This window comes from Epinephelus lanceolatus, chromosome 20 (genome assembly GCF_041903045.1).
Source record: "Epinephelus lanceolatus isolate andai-2023 chromosome 20, ASM4190304v1, whole genome shotgun sequence".
NCBI lineage: Eukaryota > Metazoa > Chordata > Actinopteri > Perciformes > Serranidae > Epinephelus > Epinephelus lanceolatus.
Genome location: NC_135753.1, coordinates 9,912,727 through 9,931,550, shown reverse-complemented (window position 1 = coordinate 9,931,550; position 18,824 = coordinate 9,912,727). Strand labels below are relative to the sequence as shown.

The window sequence follows — 18,824 nt, the reverse complement described above, 5'->3', positions numbered from 1 at the left end:
AATGCAACAATTTATTGGTTGAGCATTGGTATTAGCTGATATTTGCCTTGTTGACTGCTATCCGCCTTTCGGCTAAGAAATAAGAGGACATTCACTGATGTTTTTCAGTTTTGCACAGGTTAAAATGCAGAGCTCCAGACTAACGGCATACCATTGTCAATAACTGGACAATAGTAAATGTGTTTGGAACAAACAGATTTTCTCTGAGGACATTTTCGGCATGAGAGGATGCAATAAACTCACTATGAAGTGTCAGGGGATGCACCTTTGTTTCCCTCATATTTCCCACTACATTGTGAAAAACAAATCCACATTGAAATCAACAGAAGGAGGAGAGCTAATTAACATTAGCTGTTAGCGCAACCTCCGTTAGATGTTAGTTCCAACCACTAACTGCTAACAGCTGAGTTACATTTCAGTAAAATTTAAGATTTGCTAAATTATTCTCATGATGTGTTCAGTGTAGTCTTGTACAATTTTGTTTTGTTTTTTTGACAACTTCAATAAATACGATTGTTTGAAGGAGACATTTGATGTTTTCACAGCATTCAAGGGAATTATGATGTATCAAATATAGTAAAAACTAGAGGTGAACCACTTTATCGGCCAAACATCTGTGTCAGCCAATATTTGCCTTGTTGACTGCCAATACAGCAGATAAGATGACATTCACTGATGGCAGGGGCAGATGTTTCTCTGTTGTGTCACATCAAGTCTGCTCAGGCTAAAAAGCAGGACTTGAGATTAATACTGTCCTGTTGTCCTGGCAACAACAGAAAACAGTTTTGGCATGGACAGATATCTTCCCAAGGACGCCTTCAGGACTGAGGGGAGGCACCCTACTGTTCCCCTGATAATGCTACAAAATACTATAAGTCTGTGCTGAAATCAGCAGGAGGAGAGCTAGTTAACGTTAGCTGTTAGCTGTTAGCAGCAGGTGGCCAGAACTAACAGTCAAGGGAGGTTGATGTTTCAAATGTGATCTTGTAAAATGTCATGTTTGGAGAGAAACCTAAAAAAATACAGTTGTTTACAGGAGAAATTTGTTGATGATGTAACAAAAAGGTTTTTGAAACAATTATTTTTCCTCTTAAAGATGTTTTTCATGTGTAAGAAGATTGTATTTAAGGTTGTTTCATAAATTTGATTAAATGATTAAACTTGTGCTTATCAAAAGACCGTATAATGAAGGGCTAAATTACATTTAACAGTTAAGTTTTTTTTGATAATGAAGATTTCTATGTAAATAAATAGCAAAAATAAAATAAACAACAACAACAAAAAACAAATTATATAAATTATATTGAATAATCTGTGCTTTTGCTCTTCGATTTTAGGCAGGTCTTTTCAAGTGATTGCCACATATCAAGGGTTGCGTCAGATCTGCCTTTCCAGCATCTTTAGTTTATTCACTAAAGCAGGTGGACACTGCAGAAGATGGGAGAGAAAATGTCTGAAGTAAGACGATGGTACGGGATGAGAGAATGTAAAGAAAAGCGAAGAATTTGAGAGTAAAATTAACTTTGTGTCAAAAAACTAGGTCAATTGATTTCACTGAAACAGGCTGGCATTTCGCTGGTTTGTTTCATTCCTTGTTTAGAGTGTTTGTTCAGGGTTTACTTATTTTAGTTTTCATTTGTTTTTGTGTTCTCATAGATCTTTATCTCTATTGATTTTATAAAAAAAAACAAACACTTGAAGCACATTTTTGGAAGTACATCTCGCGGAGGTTTTTTTTTTCTTTCCCTGTCTTTCTCAATCCCTATCTGCACTTGGTCTTGACTCAATTTTAAAAGCACTGCATCTTCAGAAAGCCTGGAGCTCAACTCAGTTGGTCTTGACTACAGGTTATGGAACAAAACGAGAGCTTGTGCAGTAACAAATCGCTGCCTCCCCTCCCAGTATTGACACTCTGTTTTTCTCTGTAAATGTTCCAGGTGCTGTTTGCCGCCCCATGTGAGTCAGAGGAGCCTTTCCTGCTTCAGTAGATTACAGCATGTGGACTGATCCGATACTCTGACCAAAAACCACTGGACACAGACCACTGAGGGGGGGGGAGAAGACAGAAGGTTGTGGTGGTGTGGCCATGGATAGAAGGAAAGTTTACGTATTGATGGTGCTGTGGGTCATGGCCCACCTCAGCTCTCCAGGGTGCGGGCTCAGGGCCCTGCGGAGGACTACAGGGGGGCGGAAGGGGTCCACGGGCCTGACGGGAGAGGACGCCAATGGAGTGCCGCTGAGACGCTCCAAACGAGGTTGGATGTGGAACCAGTTCTTTTTGTTGGAGGAGTACACCGGGACAGACATGCAGTATGTCGGAAAGGTAGTTAAAGAGCATGCTTTCTTTCTTTTTCACTTTATCAGACACTCAGAGGACCTCACTGCCACACCAGCTGTAGACTACAGCTGCTCTTAATAGCAGTGCTGAACACACACATTCACATACGTGCTCTGTTACACCAGTGATCACACAGCAGTTTCATGAGATGATCACAGATGAGTCCACCTTAGATAAGCTCATCTGATCTGAAACCAAATGTACACAATAATCAAACGGGACTCCCTAAAATCTTCACCTGGGGCCAGTGCCTTGCATCCTGCTTCTGACAGAGTGTTGTGTGCCTTATGCATGTACTCGTCGGCTCACAATGGGTTGTCTTGTGACTATTTGGATAAGATAAGCAAAACTGTAAGCCAAACAGTTGTTTATTTACCTAATCTTTGCTCTAACCACAGAGATGATTTTTCCTTTTTTGTGATCATCAGCTTACGAAGATACACTCAGATTTTGCTCCTTCTGCTGCTGGCACGGCTGCAACCCTGACCAGGCATCCCTGTAGATTTTCAAATGACTTTTATCTGACTGCTGATTACTTCTTAAATTGAGCAGCATAATGTCACACTGGAAAATGTGTACAGCTACATAATGTTTAAATATATTGACATGTAGATGGACTAAATTGTGTCCAACAACAAAAATCTACTCAGACAGGGGGTCTGTATTCTGATATCAATGTAGTTTCTTCCATCAGCAAATGCCAAGACCAAACAGGCTTACAAGGCAGACTATCAGTTTCTACAGCTGTACCTGAATCAGCATTGAGTCAGCTGAATAAGATTCGGCTGTTCAAAACGAATATTCAATGATTTGTTTTCTTTTTTCCATTTAAAGTTTTAAAGGTTACTGGGGCTCAGCGGGACATTCAGTGTGACAGCCACAAACAGGTAATATAGTAAACAAACTAAATATGCTAACAACAGGTTGGAAATGTGCTGCAACATTTTTTGCCGACACTAGATATCAAACAAAAGCCAGAGACTGTGTCGTTATTAAATTGCTGTGAGATTTAATTCACCATTTCTTTTTTAAAATATATTTTTTTACCTTTATTTGATGGGACAGCTATAGCGTGAAATTGGCAGAGAGAGGGGGAATGAGCACACAGCCTTTGTACACGGGGCACCTGCTCCACCAGGTTAGCTAGTGGGCACAGAAAATATCTCAGAGCCTTATGTTGTGTTCACACCAAATGCAACGCAAGTTTTTCGCATTGCGTTACTTGGGCAAGTTTGAACGCTAGAATATTTTGTGTTGACTCACTTCTTATGGGCGTATAACTTGCGTCATACATGTGAATCAATGAATGAACTTCTGCTGGTACGTCCTCGGCATCATACATACGTGGAGGATCTCATTGCTGATTGGCTAGCTCGGCACAGATTGGTCACGGAAGTTCCGATTTTTAAGGTTATGATGCAAAGCCACTTTATTTGTCCCCAGCGGGAATTTGTGTCTAATTTGCGTTGTTACATTGACTTTACATATAATTCACTTGCACAAATTGTTTTACTTGAGCCTAGTGTGAACACATTACACTGCAAAGTCTCTCCTCCTCTGGGTCACTGTATCATGTCCACAACTGCTTGTACCTAAGAGCAGTATGAAAGTCAAAAGTGCTCACACTGCAACAGAATCTGGGGACCAAAATGTCCCAAGAAATACACTGCACAGCACACTGACTGGCAAAAAAAAAAAATCAACTACTCAACTGGAAGCGATCTCAGTCAACTGAGGGGTCTTCAACTGATGATTTGAATCTCCAACTTTAAGGGGGTGGGCCTATTAATTTCCATGTGCATGACACCGATTATTATAGGGAAAACATGAATTGTGTACTCTGTATGCCTACATACTTGACATGTGTATTATCTAGTCTAGTCAGTCATGGAAAGCTCATGGACAGCACTCACAGCACAGGCTGAGACGGTCAAGGATTTCACCAAAGCGTGCCCTGCTAGTCCACAATTAACCACAATACAGTCTTTTAACTAGGGCTGGGTGTCTGTTGCACTAGAGAAAAGTTGGTCTGTTATCTCGTTCTTTTATTATTTGATCAGATCACTTCCTTATTCAAAAATTATTTCAGTCAGGCATAACTCTCACAGAGCTGCTGCAGACAGCACTTAACATTTGAAACTTTGGCTTTTTTGTAGCTAAAGAAATGCTTATATAACTCAAAGTTAGGTAATGAAAAAGAATTGTTTTGTTCTTGCAACTAAAACTTGGGTATCCTAATGAGACTGTTAACAAAACTCTTAATTATCACAGATTGGATACAAATACAAACACAGACGTCAAAATATTCATGATTTATAATATAATTACGGCGCTCAGTTTGCTGTGAGGTTTATCAGATGCTGCACTGGGATCAGCGCTAGCTTTTCGAAAAAGAAAAACTGATGATCTTTGTGTTTTCGGGTTTGTCTACGTTTGGAAGTTGTATCATAAAATCAGATATGAATCATGTACCTAAACTAAACAGTTTCAAACAGTAACCTTGCATTAGTAGAAATGTCTCTGCATCTATTTTCTGACCTGTCCAAACTCTGTCTTCAGCTGGACTCAGGTCTCTTGAGGGAGCCGAGCCCAGCTCCGAGCTCCTTCAGAATTTAAACTCTTTGACTCTGTTTTTCCATTTCTGACGGCAGTTTGTTCAGAATGAAAAAAGGAAGTACTCAGTAGTTGGTGTGAGCAGATGTAACCACCAACCACAGCTGAAAAGAAAAGAGTGGCACATACAGAAATTTCATCATTAGAGAACCCAAGGATACTTACCGTGCTGCCAAGTTGATAAGTGACCTCTAAGAAGTGAAGACACCGCAGCAGGGAGCACTTCAGTGTCGAAGATATCTGCAAGAAAAACAACGCCACGGTGTCCATCTCACTTATTGTAATGCTGAGCTCAGTTCATTACATCTACAGCTTTAGTCCCCTGAAGTATCTCTCCCTCACTCTGTCTTTTCTTCAATGTCTATTGTTAATTCTTCCAGGATTTAGTTTCCATGAAGCCACCGTCTACGCAACACAACTTGAACTTGTTACATGTCAACATTTGAAAAGTTGCTATTTTTTGTTCATTTAAAAAATGCCTCATTATGTACTGTCTTGTCAATACATATTCATGAAGACAGGGTCCTGCTTTGCTTTTTTTTTTATTTTTTTTTTTAAATCTTCTCCATCCATCAATCCAATGCTAATTTCACAAGATATTGGTTTATTTGCATATTACAGTCACACACACAAAAAAAATCTGAATTTGTAATGCAACTATTTTGAAAAGTTTAGTTTCTACAATAGCAATGAAAATGGAAAAAAAACTGCTTGTGCCTTTTCTTAGTGGCACAATGCAGTTTCACAATAATGTAAAGAAAAAAATCTGGTCTTAAATGCATAATGTCTTTTTTTTCCCTACCAATTAGGATTCCTACAGTGTTTATCAAGGTTTTTACCAGAGGCCAAATTATTGTAGAGCTCCTTCCTCTCCAGAATAAACAGACTCATTGAAGACCATAAAAACACTGAATAAAACAGTTTCACATTAAAGATCAGTGTTTCTCCAACATTGTTCGGCTCGTCACAGAGGGGCTGCTGTTCCTGCTCTTGCTAATGTGTGCTCACCTTTTTTCTCTGGTAACGTAAGCTCAAAGCCATTCAGGAGGTTTCTATCCGGAGCTGAATTATCCGCAGAGGTCTCTTCCTCTCCGAAACAAACAGACTCGCTGATTTAAACAGGTAAAAATACTGAATAAAACAGTTTCACATTAAATTCAATGTTTATCCGATGCTGTGCAGCACAGCAGGGGCTGGAGCTGAGCTGCTGCTAACATATACTCAGCTTGTTTCTCTGATAACTTAAGATCCAGATATCCGATGCCTTAAAGGAACAGTGTGGAAGATTTAAGGGGATTTAGAGGCATCTAGTGGTGAGGATTGCAGATTGCAACCAGCTGAAACTTTACCCAGCCAGAATTCCTTCAGTGTTCTTTGTTCAAGAGTTTTGTACCAGGAGCCAAATCATCCACAGAGGTCTTTTTTTCTCCAAAACAATTGTTCACTTTATTTCTGATCCAGACATTCAGGAGGTTTTTAACCAGGAGCCAAATTATCCTCAGAATTCTCCTCTTCTCCAAAATAAACAGAACTGGTGATTTAAATCGGTAAAAACACTGAATAAAGCAGCCCCATGTTAAAAATCAGTGTTTATCTGATGCTGTTTGGCACGGCAGGGGCTGGAGTGGAGTTCCTGCTAATGTTTGCTCAGCGTGTTACTCTGATAACTTCAGTTTCTGACATCTGATGACTCAAATCCTTTATCGGTTTAAAGTGTAGTTAAAAATGACCAAGATCTATGAAGTGTATTGTAACTATTGTGGCTTTAAACTGGTTAAAAAGTCATCTAATGACAGCTTCTAGTGGACAGCCCTGAGGCAAATGGGATATGATGGCTGCCAAATAACACGGACCATGTGCTTGATTGAAATTACAGATTTCAACATTTTTGGAAATGTTTGGGATAATGTGAATACACAACTTACCTAAAAAAAAAACACAAAACAAACATTGGTGTAGTTGTTTTCAGACATTCATTGCTGAAAAGTTACATTTCATATCTTTAATGAGATGCTTAAAGATAAATAACAAGCCGTATATGAGTGTATGATTCTGTCTCTGAGAATCATCTCATCATCGGATAACAGACATGACATGATACTCTGATGGGCTAATGCTCATATATCGGACTTCCATCCATCCATCCTCAGGCTTTGTTTGCTGTTGGCTGTCCAATATATTTTGTGCTTACTGTGAGCTCTGTGGCCGCTTGCACGATGTCCATTCCACTCACATCAAGCCGTCCTAAAGCAGCTGTCTTGCCCTACAGTAAAATATGACTTCCTCCGAAGGTATTATTTGTTCAACAAAATGAAAACACAGTGTCGACCCAGATAACATTGGGGGATGTACAAGAAGACGGGCCAAATAATGCTTGCTTTACATGCAGCGGAGCGGAAGTCAAGATATCCGTCTCCTCTTCCAACCTACTGTAATTGAGGAGATTGTGGAGCGTTGTGGCAAGGTCAGGACGACTGAGGAGGAAGAAAGGCGGTTTTGTGTGAGGAATTGAATGGGGCTAGTGCTTTGCATTCCTATCGTGTGTCCACGGAGGATAGAGTCATCCAACCAAATGAGATTCTGCAACATACGTCCTCCCAAAGTGAGGGTTGACTTTCAGCCCCGGTCTAAAAGGATTACAACACTCAGTATGGTATGAGGGGAGCAAATACAAGGAAGAACAGAAAAAGTTGAAAAGAACAAAAAAAGCACAGAGTGAATGAAGATCAGAAGTAAGTACCGAGCATGATCAAACCACTTTGTCTTCAGAGAGTGGTGATTGATGTGCCACTCGTCCTTTTAGCTTGTAAAAGGACTAATAGCAAAAGAAGAATGGATTATCTGAGTGTGGTATACACTTAGAGAGCCAGAGGCTGCGGCCTAAGAGCCCGTCTCCTGAAGATGCCATTAAGGCATCAACCTTTGAGCACCACACTTAATCATGGCTCTGAGCGCTTGTTGTTTCCCCCAAGTACATGCAGCTGGGCGCTCCTCCTCATTGTCAGCTCACTAGCCAGTTGTCACACAGGATTGCAGTACGTAGATCCTATCTGATTGCAATTACTGTTTGTTAATTGCTTGATAAAGTACAAGTGATGAATGAGGCCCTAAAAAGAATGAATAGCTTTTGAGTCGAGCACATGGCTCAACATAGAGAACAACCATCTGCATCTGTATCCTCAGGTGGAGGCCATATTCTCACAATGCAGTGGGTCTGAAGAAAAAAAAACAAAACAACACCACCAGAAACACAAAAGGGAAGGCTTTTGTCATTGCAAGTGACATTATGGCAACTAGAGAACACAGCATGGAACAAAACCACTTTTGTTAGTGGTGAAAAAAATGAATTGGAAATAACACAATGGCAGGTTATTATAAACAAGGGAGCAGCTCTTGACACACAGTAAAAGATAGAATGATGAAACTATACTTGAATTACAACATCCCGTCTCCGGTTATTTGGTAAACTCAATCTCCCCCGGGTTGCTTTTTTTTCGCTCCTTTTTTTCCTTTTTTACGACGGCTTTATCGAGTTGTGAAGTGCTAACAAATGAAAGTTTAATCTTTCCTGAACAAGCGTAACAAAAGCAGTTGGAACGGGAAGGAATTAAGGGAAGCGATCGAGATGAAGGGGAACAGGAGACTCTGGCAGTGTCTTGTTGTAGAGCTGGTTGGCTGCTAATCTTGCTAATCTTGCTGTATTGGCCAATGATTTTTTTTTTCCTGCAGGAGGGGAATCGTACACTGCCTCTCATTAGCAGGCAAGCTGCATACAGGCCTCCGAGGGCCCGGGCTGTCACTGGGGGAAGAGAATGTTTGTTTATTTCATTATTTCTTACTTTACCAAAGGGCACATATCCACTGAAAATGGTTAATGGCCTGTGGTTTAGGAGTGTTTGTGCTGTACTATCATATCTCATAAAGTATTTACAGCCCCTGATAGGCCCCAGTGGTTCTGGGTCTGCTGGGTAGACTCCTCAACACAGTCCCTAGCAAGTGAGCAATGTTCTCTGCATGTGAACAAACACACCAGCGTGCACGCAAACACACACACACACACACGCCTGCAACACTAGCCTCCAGTAATGGGCTGGAAATCAGAGGAAAGAAAAAAAAGGCAGATGAACTCAGACATAATATTCTTCCCAGTCCTGTATGACTCAGCGGTTGAGGCGACCTGGGGGAAGGACTCGAGCGTCTTACGGCAGCGGAGTGGAAAGGTGCAGGGATTTGTGTGTTTGTTTGTGGGGGGTGGGGTGATTTTCGGTCTCTGTTCATGCTCCCCCCATTACCAGCTGCTCACCTTGGCAAAGAGGCAAGGAGTTTGCAATATGGCACAGGCCTGGCTGTACTCGCGCCATGGCAACCCCTACGGTCTCCAGCGGCGACCTGGAGCACACATTGGCAGTGTTTGTTGATTAGGCGATAAGTTCCCGCGTGCACGCCGGGAGGGGGCGACTTCAATTATGCTCTTCCCCTTTGCCGTGTGAGCGGTGGAGGGAAGGGTGTGATGAGGTCATGCGGCGATGGGGCCCAGCAAACATCTGTCTGACAACGTTGCAGGCGTGATGCGATGTCTGAGCAAGATACGGCAACATAACCACAGCACCTCACAATTGTTTCCACACTATCACCCGCCTACTACTGTTCAAACACCCATTGGTTTTGTCAGGGTGAGATTAATTGATTTTCTATCATCAAACATTCAGGCTTTGTCTCTGCTATCAAATAGATAGATGGCCAGGTTTAATTCAGATAAAATCAGATATGATATTCATTCATTTTTTGTCTGCACTGCAAAAAATCTCAACATTACATAAAGTTATTTGTATCTAAATTGAGATGTAAAAACTACAGAAGCCCTGAGAGGCAAAGTAAAAAATAATATTTATGGGCAATGTTTATCCCCTGTGTAGGAGATATTATCTCCTTTATATTAAAATGATCTCATACATACAAGGTAAGTATAAGGTTATATCTTATACCTACATGCCATTATACATGACATATTTAAGCTATTATCTCATAGGTATCATATGTAGGCTATGAGATAATATCTTGTACATAGGAGACTATATCTCCTTTATATGAGATATACAAAAGCAAAACATTTTTTTCACCCGCCTCTTAGTGCTTTTGTAAAAACCCAATTTTTAAAAAAAGAATAAATCTTTCAGTGCACATATTTTAGCCTCTTTCCATTAGAAATGAACTTCTCTTTGAATCTTATGAAAAATAACCTTTATATCTTAATAAAATAAAGAATTATGCAAGATGTTGCACTAGCATCAAGAAAAATTAAACTTGATTTTGAACTTGAAAGTCGTTGAAATACACAACTAACTACACAACTTTTTTTTTTTTAAAGATTTTTTCTTTGGGCTTTTTGCTTTTAATGGACAGGACAGATTGAAATGGGGTCAGAGAGAGAGAGAGTGGGGTTTGACATGCAGCAAAGGGTTGCAAGCCGGAGTCGAACCTGCGACCGCTGCAGCGAGGCATCGCCTCTGTACATGGGGCACCGGCACTATCCACTACGCTACCGACGCCCCAGACTACACAACCTTTCAAAAATATTTTAAAAAAAGCATGGTCAAAGACAAATATGAGGTAATAAAAATACTTTTTTTGCAGTATAGAAATGCAAATTTTAGGGATATTGTTATAAAATAATCTCCAAAATCATATAAAAAGACACCGTACAGTTTGTGTGTAATTGTACAGTGTAAACAGCTACTCAGGTTGTTAAAATCCCCCAAATTCCCAAATCCAACACTGAGGACATGACCTCGGCTGTGGCCCTGCAGCAAAGCGAATACAAACTGTTGAGCATTGCCTGTAATTAAAAGATAACATGCAGGAAATTATGCATGGGGCACAAAACAAAAGATGTCAGATGTCTACAAGAGACAAATATATGTTAACTGACATTTCACCTTTAAGTCTCTGCAGCTCTGACCACAGATCTCAAGTTTACACATCAACAGACATTTGATAGGCTATTTTTGTGCACAGTCTGAGGCTACCATCTGGCTACATAGAAGGCAGCCAGTTCTCGACAGGCCAGGACACAAGGCCTTAAAGGCTAACTGGCTAATTGCCCTAAGCAGCCCATTTCCAGTGCCATCTTTTTGGCCTAACTCGAGTGAAGCACAAATGGCGGCCAGATCGAGTCTGCACTAACATTTGCTGCACTTGAAGCAGATTAATTTCACAAACAAAGACGGCTCGCTTCTAAGTTCTCACGCACAGATGTCTGATGAGTACCACTTCATTTCTCAGCCCACTTCAAACTGGAAGGGTGAAGCACATAGAAATAGAAATAAATATCTTTGACTGTAAAAAAAAAAGCCAACCATTGGAAATATTATGGTATCACTCAAAAGAGAAGGCAAATTAAGTGGAAGGTTTTGAAATATATAGCTTGTCACTGATGATTTCATAGTTTAAGTAAACGCTCAATTCACGGCTAATTCACTGCACAGGTATTGTTTCTAGTCGTTTTTGCCTTGAGACATATTTTCTTAGTACATGAGAATATTTTAACCTGTTCCCGATTCAAATAAGTTTTTGTCTAAATTCAAGTGAAGCGACCTCCCTTGATGTTTTGTCACTTCAGATACAGAGGCTGAGTCTTTAGCAAATTAAAACACAAGTAACAAAGAGTTTGAAATGTTTTCTCAATTCAGTGGTAGTCCGATTCACTTGTTTTAAAGGAAAAATAGGAGTAATTTGACATTTTGGGAAATAGACTTATCTGCTTTCTCGCTGAGAGTCAGATGAGATGATTAATACCTCTCTCCTGGTGTCTCAAGCATGGCGAATATGACGCCACCATGAGTTGCCTGTTAGCTTAGGTTAGCAAAAAGAGTGGAGAAAGCTTAGGTCTTTCCAAAGGTCACAATATCAGACCAAAAGCACCTCTGAAGCTCATTAAATATCACATATCTCATTCTTGTATTCTGTACAAAAAGTGAACTGTAAAATCAACAACTGTATGTTAGGCTAAGCTAACCAACTGCTAGCTGTAACCTTATATTTAACCGACAGACATATCTAACTTTCGGCAAGAAAGCTTAAGCACCAAAATGTCAAACTGTTTCTTTGACGGTATACTGTATAGGAATTGTCAGTTTGTAAAGACAACATTTTAGCTTGGTTCCTCCTCCTTTGTACACTGCAAGCTACTTGTCTTAATGTTATTGTTATAATGGAAGAGCTCATACTACAGACGGCTAACTCACTCTGCGTCGTTCTTCATCCCCATTCTCTCCTTCACTGGTGAAAGTAAAAGCAAACCCCAGATTCACTCTTATTTTGGAACAAGCTTTTTCCGTTTTTCCTCGCTATATTTGCCTTTTTTCTGGTGCCTAGTTTTTGTTTTTTCGTAGTTTTCTTTTAAATGTGTGCGCACATGGGAGAAGTTTTCCTCAGGCCTTCTCCTAGAAAACCCTCTCTGTTAGAAATGTTTTCAGTTTAACCCAAACTTTTTTTCTAACCTTAACCAAGCCAAAAAGCCATTTCTTGGTTAGGTTTTGGGAAAAGATCATGTTTTGAGTTAAAATGAATAGATTTTGCCCTAAAGGCAAACTACTCCCCTGTGTGTGCTGTTTATGGTCTGGCACCTGTTCACTACAATTTTGTAAAAACTTCACCTGCGTGTTGTTTTTGGCTGGGGGCTACACACCCATAAACATCCAGAACACAGCAAAATAAGAAGAAAATAAGAAAATACAGGCAAGTGGTAGAGTGTATGTACAAAAACAAGCCACTACACACTTCTAGATGGTCATAAGTGATGATTTAGAGGGATTACTTTTGTACAAGGCCATATATATATATATATATATATATATATTGTTTTAATGCCTCTGCATCGGCAGTAGCCGAAGCTGAAGGCATTATGTTTCTGGGTTTTCCGTGCATCGCTCCCATTCTTGTGAACACAATATCTCGAGAACACCTTGAGGGAATGTCTTGAAATTTAGCACAAACACACACCTGGACTCAAAGATGAACTGACTGTATTTTAGTGCTGGTAGGTCAAAGTTCAAGGTCACTATGACCTTGTTTTACTCATTCTTGGGAACCCAATATCTCAAGAACAGCTTGATGGATTTTTTTCAAATTTGGCACAAACATCCACCAAGACTGTATTTTGGTGGTTGGAGGTGAAAGGTCAAGGTCACTGTGACCTTGTTTTTCTCATTCTTGTGAATATGATATTTCAAGAACATCCTCAGGGAACTTTTTGGTCAAATTTGGCACAAACGTGCAATTGGACTCAAAGAGAGACTGATTAGATTTTGGTAGTCAAAGGTCAAGGTCAGTGTGACCTTGTCCGTATCATTCTTGTGAATGCGATATCCCAAGAACGCTTCGAGAGAATTTCTTCAAATTTGGCACAAACATCCACTTGGACTCAAAAATGAACTGATTAGAATTTGGTGGTCAGAGGTCAAATGTCATGGTCACTGTGAACTCACAAACGTATTTTCGGCCTTAAGTGAAAAATATACATGCTAATAATGACAAAATTTCACACAAATGTCTCATAGGAAAATAATGATGGGGTGTTGACATTTTATATCCAGAAGGTTCCCTGTGACATCATAATGTTCTGCAAAAACACTTTTCTGGCCATTACTTAACGCTTTAACTCAGGAACAGAAGAGCAGGCATTTGGTCAGATTCTGAACTGGTGACACTAACCCTGGGTGCCCACCTTGAAACTGTACCGACTGCATAGATCTGCTGTACTGCTGGGGGTAAGATGTGTGTAACGCATTACATTTTCACAGACATGGATGAAAACTTTAAGTGCAACTTCACATACAATCACAGGATGGCAATTCTAGTTTTAGCAAATTCCTAGATTGTAGGCTGCTATTTTAGATGGAGTGAGTTAATAAAATAGAGATTTTTTTACAATGCCGTCTTCTTTTACAAAAAGACCAGAAGTCCCAGTGCTAATGGATATAGCGTCATGCTCTCTGCCTTTTTTTACGATTTGGTACCATAGGAGGGCAAAGGAGAAAAGGCTAGCTATTGATGTGCCAGAGCTTCTTGGTGACCATGCTGAATGCACATGTGGCTTTCTTTTCTCCCCCTGTGACAGTTTAATTGTATTTTCAATATAAATTGATCAAAGGGCCATTGTAAATGCACGTTGGGCTGCCACATTGATTTCCGGGAGAGGTTTTTTTTTCCCCTCTTAATTTGAGTAGAAGGGCAGCAGTAAATTCTCCTCGCCAGCAAGGTGGGCAACTGGGAGGGACGGGGTCACTGCAGCAGGCGCTAGAGTTCGATACTCTGAGCCGCCTTGTAATATCCTTCAGGGAAGTGAGGAGGAACTCTTCAGAACCACAAGATCTCTCTGTTTCCATAGAAATGACACAGCATATGTCACACTGTCTATCTCACATCTCAGCCGAAAGGAGAGGACTCAACGGTTATTAACTGAATTGTCGTGCCGGCAGAGATAGGCAGCTTGATAGACAATCATAGAAAAGGACATTGCAGCTATAACAGCGGGGGAAAGATAATAATGTTGAAGTGGATTGTTTTCAGCCAACTGAGTCTCTGTTTGGGAGCACGTACTGTAAAGCAGAATAGAAAACAAATAAAATTCTGCAGGATATTCTCCTGGCTTGGTTAGACAGAGAGAATAAGAAAAAAAACAAGAGTTGTTTTGACCAGAATTCAAGTGGGTTAATGAAACAGTGCTCCACGCTAGATCCTAATCCGAAGATGCTAAAATATTGCAACACACTCAACTGGCTTGGTTCGACAGACAGAGAAAGGAATGAAAACAGTCATTTTTACCAGCATTCAAGCAGGCGAACAAAATAGTGTTAAAGATGCTAATCCACAAAGCTGTTCGTCTCACATGTGCCAGCTTTGCCCTGATAAAACAGCATGAATTAGTAAAGCTTCCGAGCACCTGGGATGAAAAGCTTTTTAATATATGATGAGAAGGGAGACTTTGCAATGTGCTCCCACGTGACCCAGCTGCAACGCACAATATCCCCCCTCAGTCTGTCCACCGGCGAAGCCAACAACGCTTGTAGACACAACAGCAACTCGTGCTCAAAGGAAAATATGCATTCAGACTGTTAAAATCAAACGTGCCGGCTCACTGGAGTTAACGGGGTGTCAACAAAGGATCTCACGAATCACATACTAGTAGTGCTCACTTATCGGGGTAAACATTCAGATGGCGTTTGTACTTTGCAAACACGTGCCCTCTTTTTGCCCTTTACCTCCCCCTGCAATTATTACCATGTCCTTGGTTATTAAAGGGGGGAAAGGGAAGTAGGCAGGGAAGCAGTGGGAGGGGAAACGACTGGACAAGCTTTTGATGAGTTCTCGGAGATAAATATGTTGGGGGGATTTGGTGGTGGAATTAAAATGTCAGTGCATGCTAAGCTGCTGTTCATGCAGAAAAAAATTAAACAGGAGATAGAGAGGGAGAGAGCAAATAATAATGAGAAGCTCCACAGACAAGTGGACTCTGGTGGTCCTCTGGCATGTTGGTCATGTTGCTGATCCATCAGGGATTGGCAGGCGGCGGACGTGCGCGCACTCATGCTGGTACTTCACAGACTTCGACCCACTGGCATTCTGTTTTACAGCACTGTGAAAATGCCACCATGGCCCCGCGGCAACAAGCATGATGACAACCTGCATGTAACAATACCAGGGAATGCAACATTTGAAACGCTCCGGCTCTGTGTTTTTCTCCTTGGCAGGATGTGAATTTCACAGAGATGAGGTGAGGCGGCGAATGTGTATCGTCATGACGCGTTGACAGTTTACTAAAGATGATATGAATCTGTTAAATAACACCAAACGCACTTATCAAAGCTGTCAGTGTTTCTTTGCCAAGGCCCAGATTGGTCAGATCACTGATATGTGCACAGTGTATCAGAAATACTTAAGTGGAAAACTGTGATTCTGCTTTGAAATTTGATTTTGTTGACATCCTTGGTACAAAGTGCTTATTGCTGGGATGTTTTTTTTTTGCTCTGCACTTCTCAGAGATCACCCGTCAATCAAATAGTGCAGCCAGCTCTGTGATGTTTCTCTTTTTTCTTGGCCTTTATGTAGATGACGTTTCTGTTCACTCCGGCTATTTCTGCTCATGCCAACTAGGAGATATTTCCCTGGAAAGAGTTAGCTGACACTTGGTGTTTATGAAAGCAAATTAAGCAAATGTGAAAGCTTTCATAAACCCAAGTTTGAATCACTGTTGTGCCATAACAATTAGTAATAGAGCGCTGCAAAGTGGAAATTTATTAAAATGAAAACGCCACAAACTGTTGCCTGAAATTGTTGTTCTGGAGCTGCAAGGATCTACATTATCATATTTGTGCTTCTCTCCAAAGCTTCACTCAGATTCAGATCGAGGAGATGGAAGTGTGAGATACGTCCTCACAGGGGAGGGAGCGGGGACTCTCTTCAAGATCGATGAGAAGTCAGGGGACATCCACGCCACCAAGAGGCTGGACCGAGAGGAGAAGGCCTACTACATCCTCCACGCCAAAGCTGTCAACCGCTTCACCAACGAGGCACTGGAGGGTCAGTCTGAGTTCATCATCAAGATCCACGACATCAACGACAACGAGCCTCGATTTACCAAGGACCCGTACATGGCCTCGGTCCCTGAAATGTCTGACATCGGTGAGTTCCTGCTGTATATTCCTCATAATTCCACAAGCTAGTTATTCCACAAGTTAAACTAGCAAAGTGAGTTTCTGAAGTTGTAGTTACCTTTGCCAAGGATATTGTGTTTTTGGTTTGGTTTGTCTGTTTGTGAGCAAGATTACAGAAAAATTACCAGCCTGACTTTAATGAAACTTGGTGGAAGGCCGAAGCATGGGCCAAGGAAGAGCCCATAAAGTCTGGAGCAGATGTGCCCTTGTAGTTGTACATGTTTTTAGATTATGTTTGATGTTATACTTAATGGTACAACAATGGTTTACTGCATCAAAGATCAATTTGATTGAGCGTGAAGATTCAGCTTTGACCTTGGAAATTGTTTGACAAAAAACTCAAGGTCCACTTACTTGCTTTTTCCAAAGCCTTAAACAGCATACCATGGTCTTCATCAGCAGAAACTCCATCCAGCTGATGATGAGGACTGTGAAGTGTGGTTGAAAGCTCTGGAAGTAGGTGGACCTTGAGTTAAGATAATGATTTTTAAATACATTTTCCAAAACACTAGTATTGTGAATCTCTTCAACCATATTTCACACCTAGGGCCAGATCCTCAAAAGGATTGCACTGCTTTTGCGACCGCTAAACCTGTGCAAATGAGAGAAAAAAATAGCGTGCAATCCACAAAGCACACGCAAAGGGTGAAATGCACGCAAACTGAACACAAACTGCACTGCCACTCCTAGCTGTGCCGGTCCAATTCGCATGCATGTAAATTAGGAAATATTCATAAATTCTGCGCAAAATTGCCCCCTTCCTATGCAAATAAGCCTCATTGCAAATACCACCTAATCCACAAAGACCAGCACTAATTGCCACAGGCAGTAAAGCGGTGCTATTTAACGCCAGTGAGACCCGTGTATTAAATCCGCGCAATTTCTCTTTCTCCCTCTCTCACTCTCTCTCTCACGCAAAATGATTGCAAATTTCACTCAGTTGGTGGTAACTGTGGAGCATAGCCTATATAAGGGCTGTCATGCCAGGACTCCGGTAATCATGGCAGCAGTGATTGTAGCCAGGCGAAGGCACCGTAATGGCAGGCGCGCACCAGAAAGGATTTATCGGAAGAGAGTATCACTTTTTGATTCAAGTGACAATGAAATCATTTGCAGATACCGGTTGCCAGGCCGCATGATCCTTGCGCTACTAGATGACATCAAGGATGACATTGAGCCTGCCACCCAGAGATCCCATGCTTTACCTGGCATTGTCAAATTAGTGTCTACTAGTGATGCGCGGATGGGCTCTGACGGCACCCGAATCCGCATCTATCCATCAATCATCCATCCACCACCCATCCGAGCAAATTAATTTTCTGTAATTACAGACCCGCATCCACCCGCACCCGCATGTTTATATTATCAGGAAAGATTAGATCCTGACCGATCCCGTCAGCTGACTGACATTAAAATAATCAATAAAATGGCGCCGTTACTCCGTGCGTAAAGGCGCACATTGGCACTCTTAATGAGGAGACACTCATTTCTGCTGCTGCGGGGATCACTGTGTTAAATAAACCCTTCCACATGACACATTTAAAGAGTATGCTTGCCCAGCCAATCATACATTATTTATCAGCGGGATATAAGCATGATGATATAGAGGGCCTATTGTATTGCACACGACACAAGTAGGCTCATTTCACATTTTAGAGCATGCAATACATTTTCCCCTCATTAATGTTTGTCAAAGCAATTTGTAAACTTTGTTTTTAAAGGGTGCGATTTAAATAAAAGTTATTAGGCTATTATTTTCACCCGCCCATAACCCATCCGCCATTAATCAGATTGTTCATTTTTATCACCCGATCGACCTGGCGGTTATAACTGCCATCCGCGCATCTCTAGTGTCTACACTACAGGTTCTTGCATCTGGCTCTTTCCAGAACCCCATTGCAGGCGTCTCAGGGCTCTCACAGTCATCCATCAGCAGGGCCATGTGCCGCAAATTGCGCTCAGCTGCCAAACTTTGTGGGCGTGTTAGTGCCGGCATATGATTAAAAGCAAATTCTTTTGAGGATAATGCGCTAAAACAGGGCAGATTGCATGAGCTAATTCTGCGCAAATAATGGCGCTATTAGCAGGAGCAATCCATTCTTTGTGGATCTGGCCCTTAGTCTTTAGAGATTGTGCGCTGGCATTACCTTTTAATTGTA

General features: G+C 41.2%; 1 protein-coding gene across 1 annotated transcript in view; it reads left to right on the top strand.

The window, feature by feature from the left end:
- The window catches only part of LOC117264661 (cadherin-6), an 83,044-nt gene that overhangs the window by 26,420 nt on the left and 37,800 nt on the right, over nt 1-18,824 (top strand). Inside the window, exons 2-3 of the mRNA XM_033638809.2 lie at nt 1,938-2,323; nt 16,339-16,633. Coding sequence (XP_033494700.1) covers nt 2,087-2,323; nt 16,339-16,633 — 532 coding nt within the window. The 5' untranslated portion in view covers nt 1,938-2,086. The remainder of the gene's footprint in view (nt 1-1,937; nt 2,324-16,338; nt 16,634-18,824) is intronic.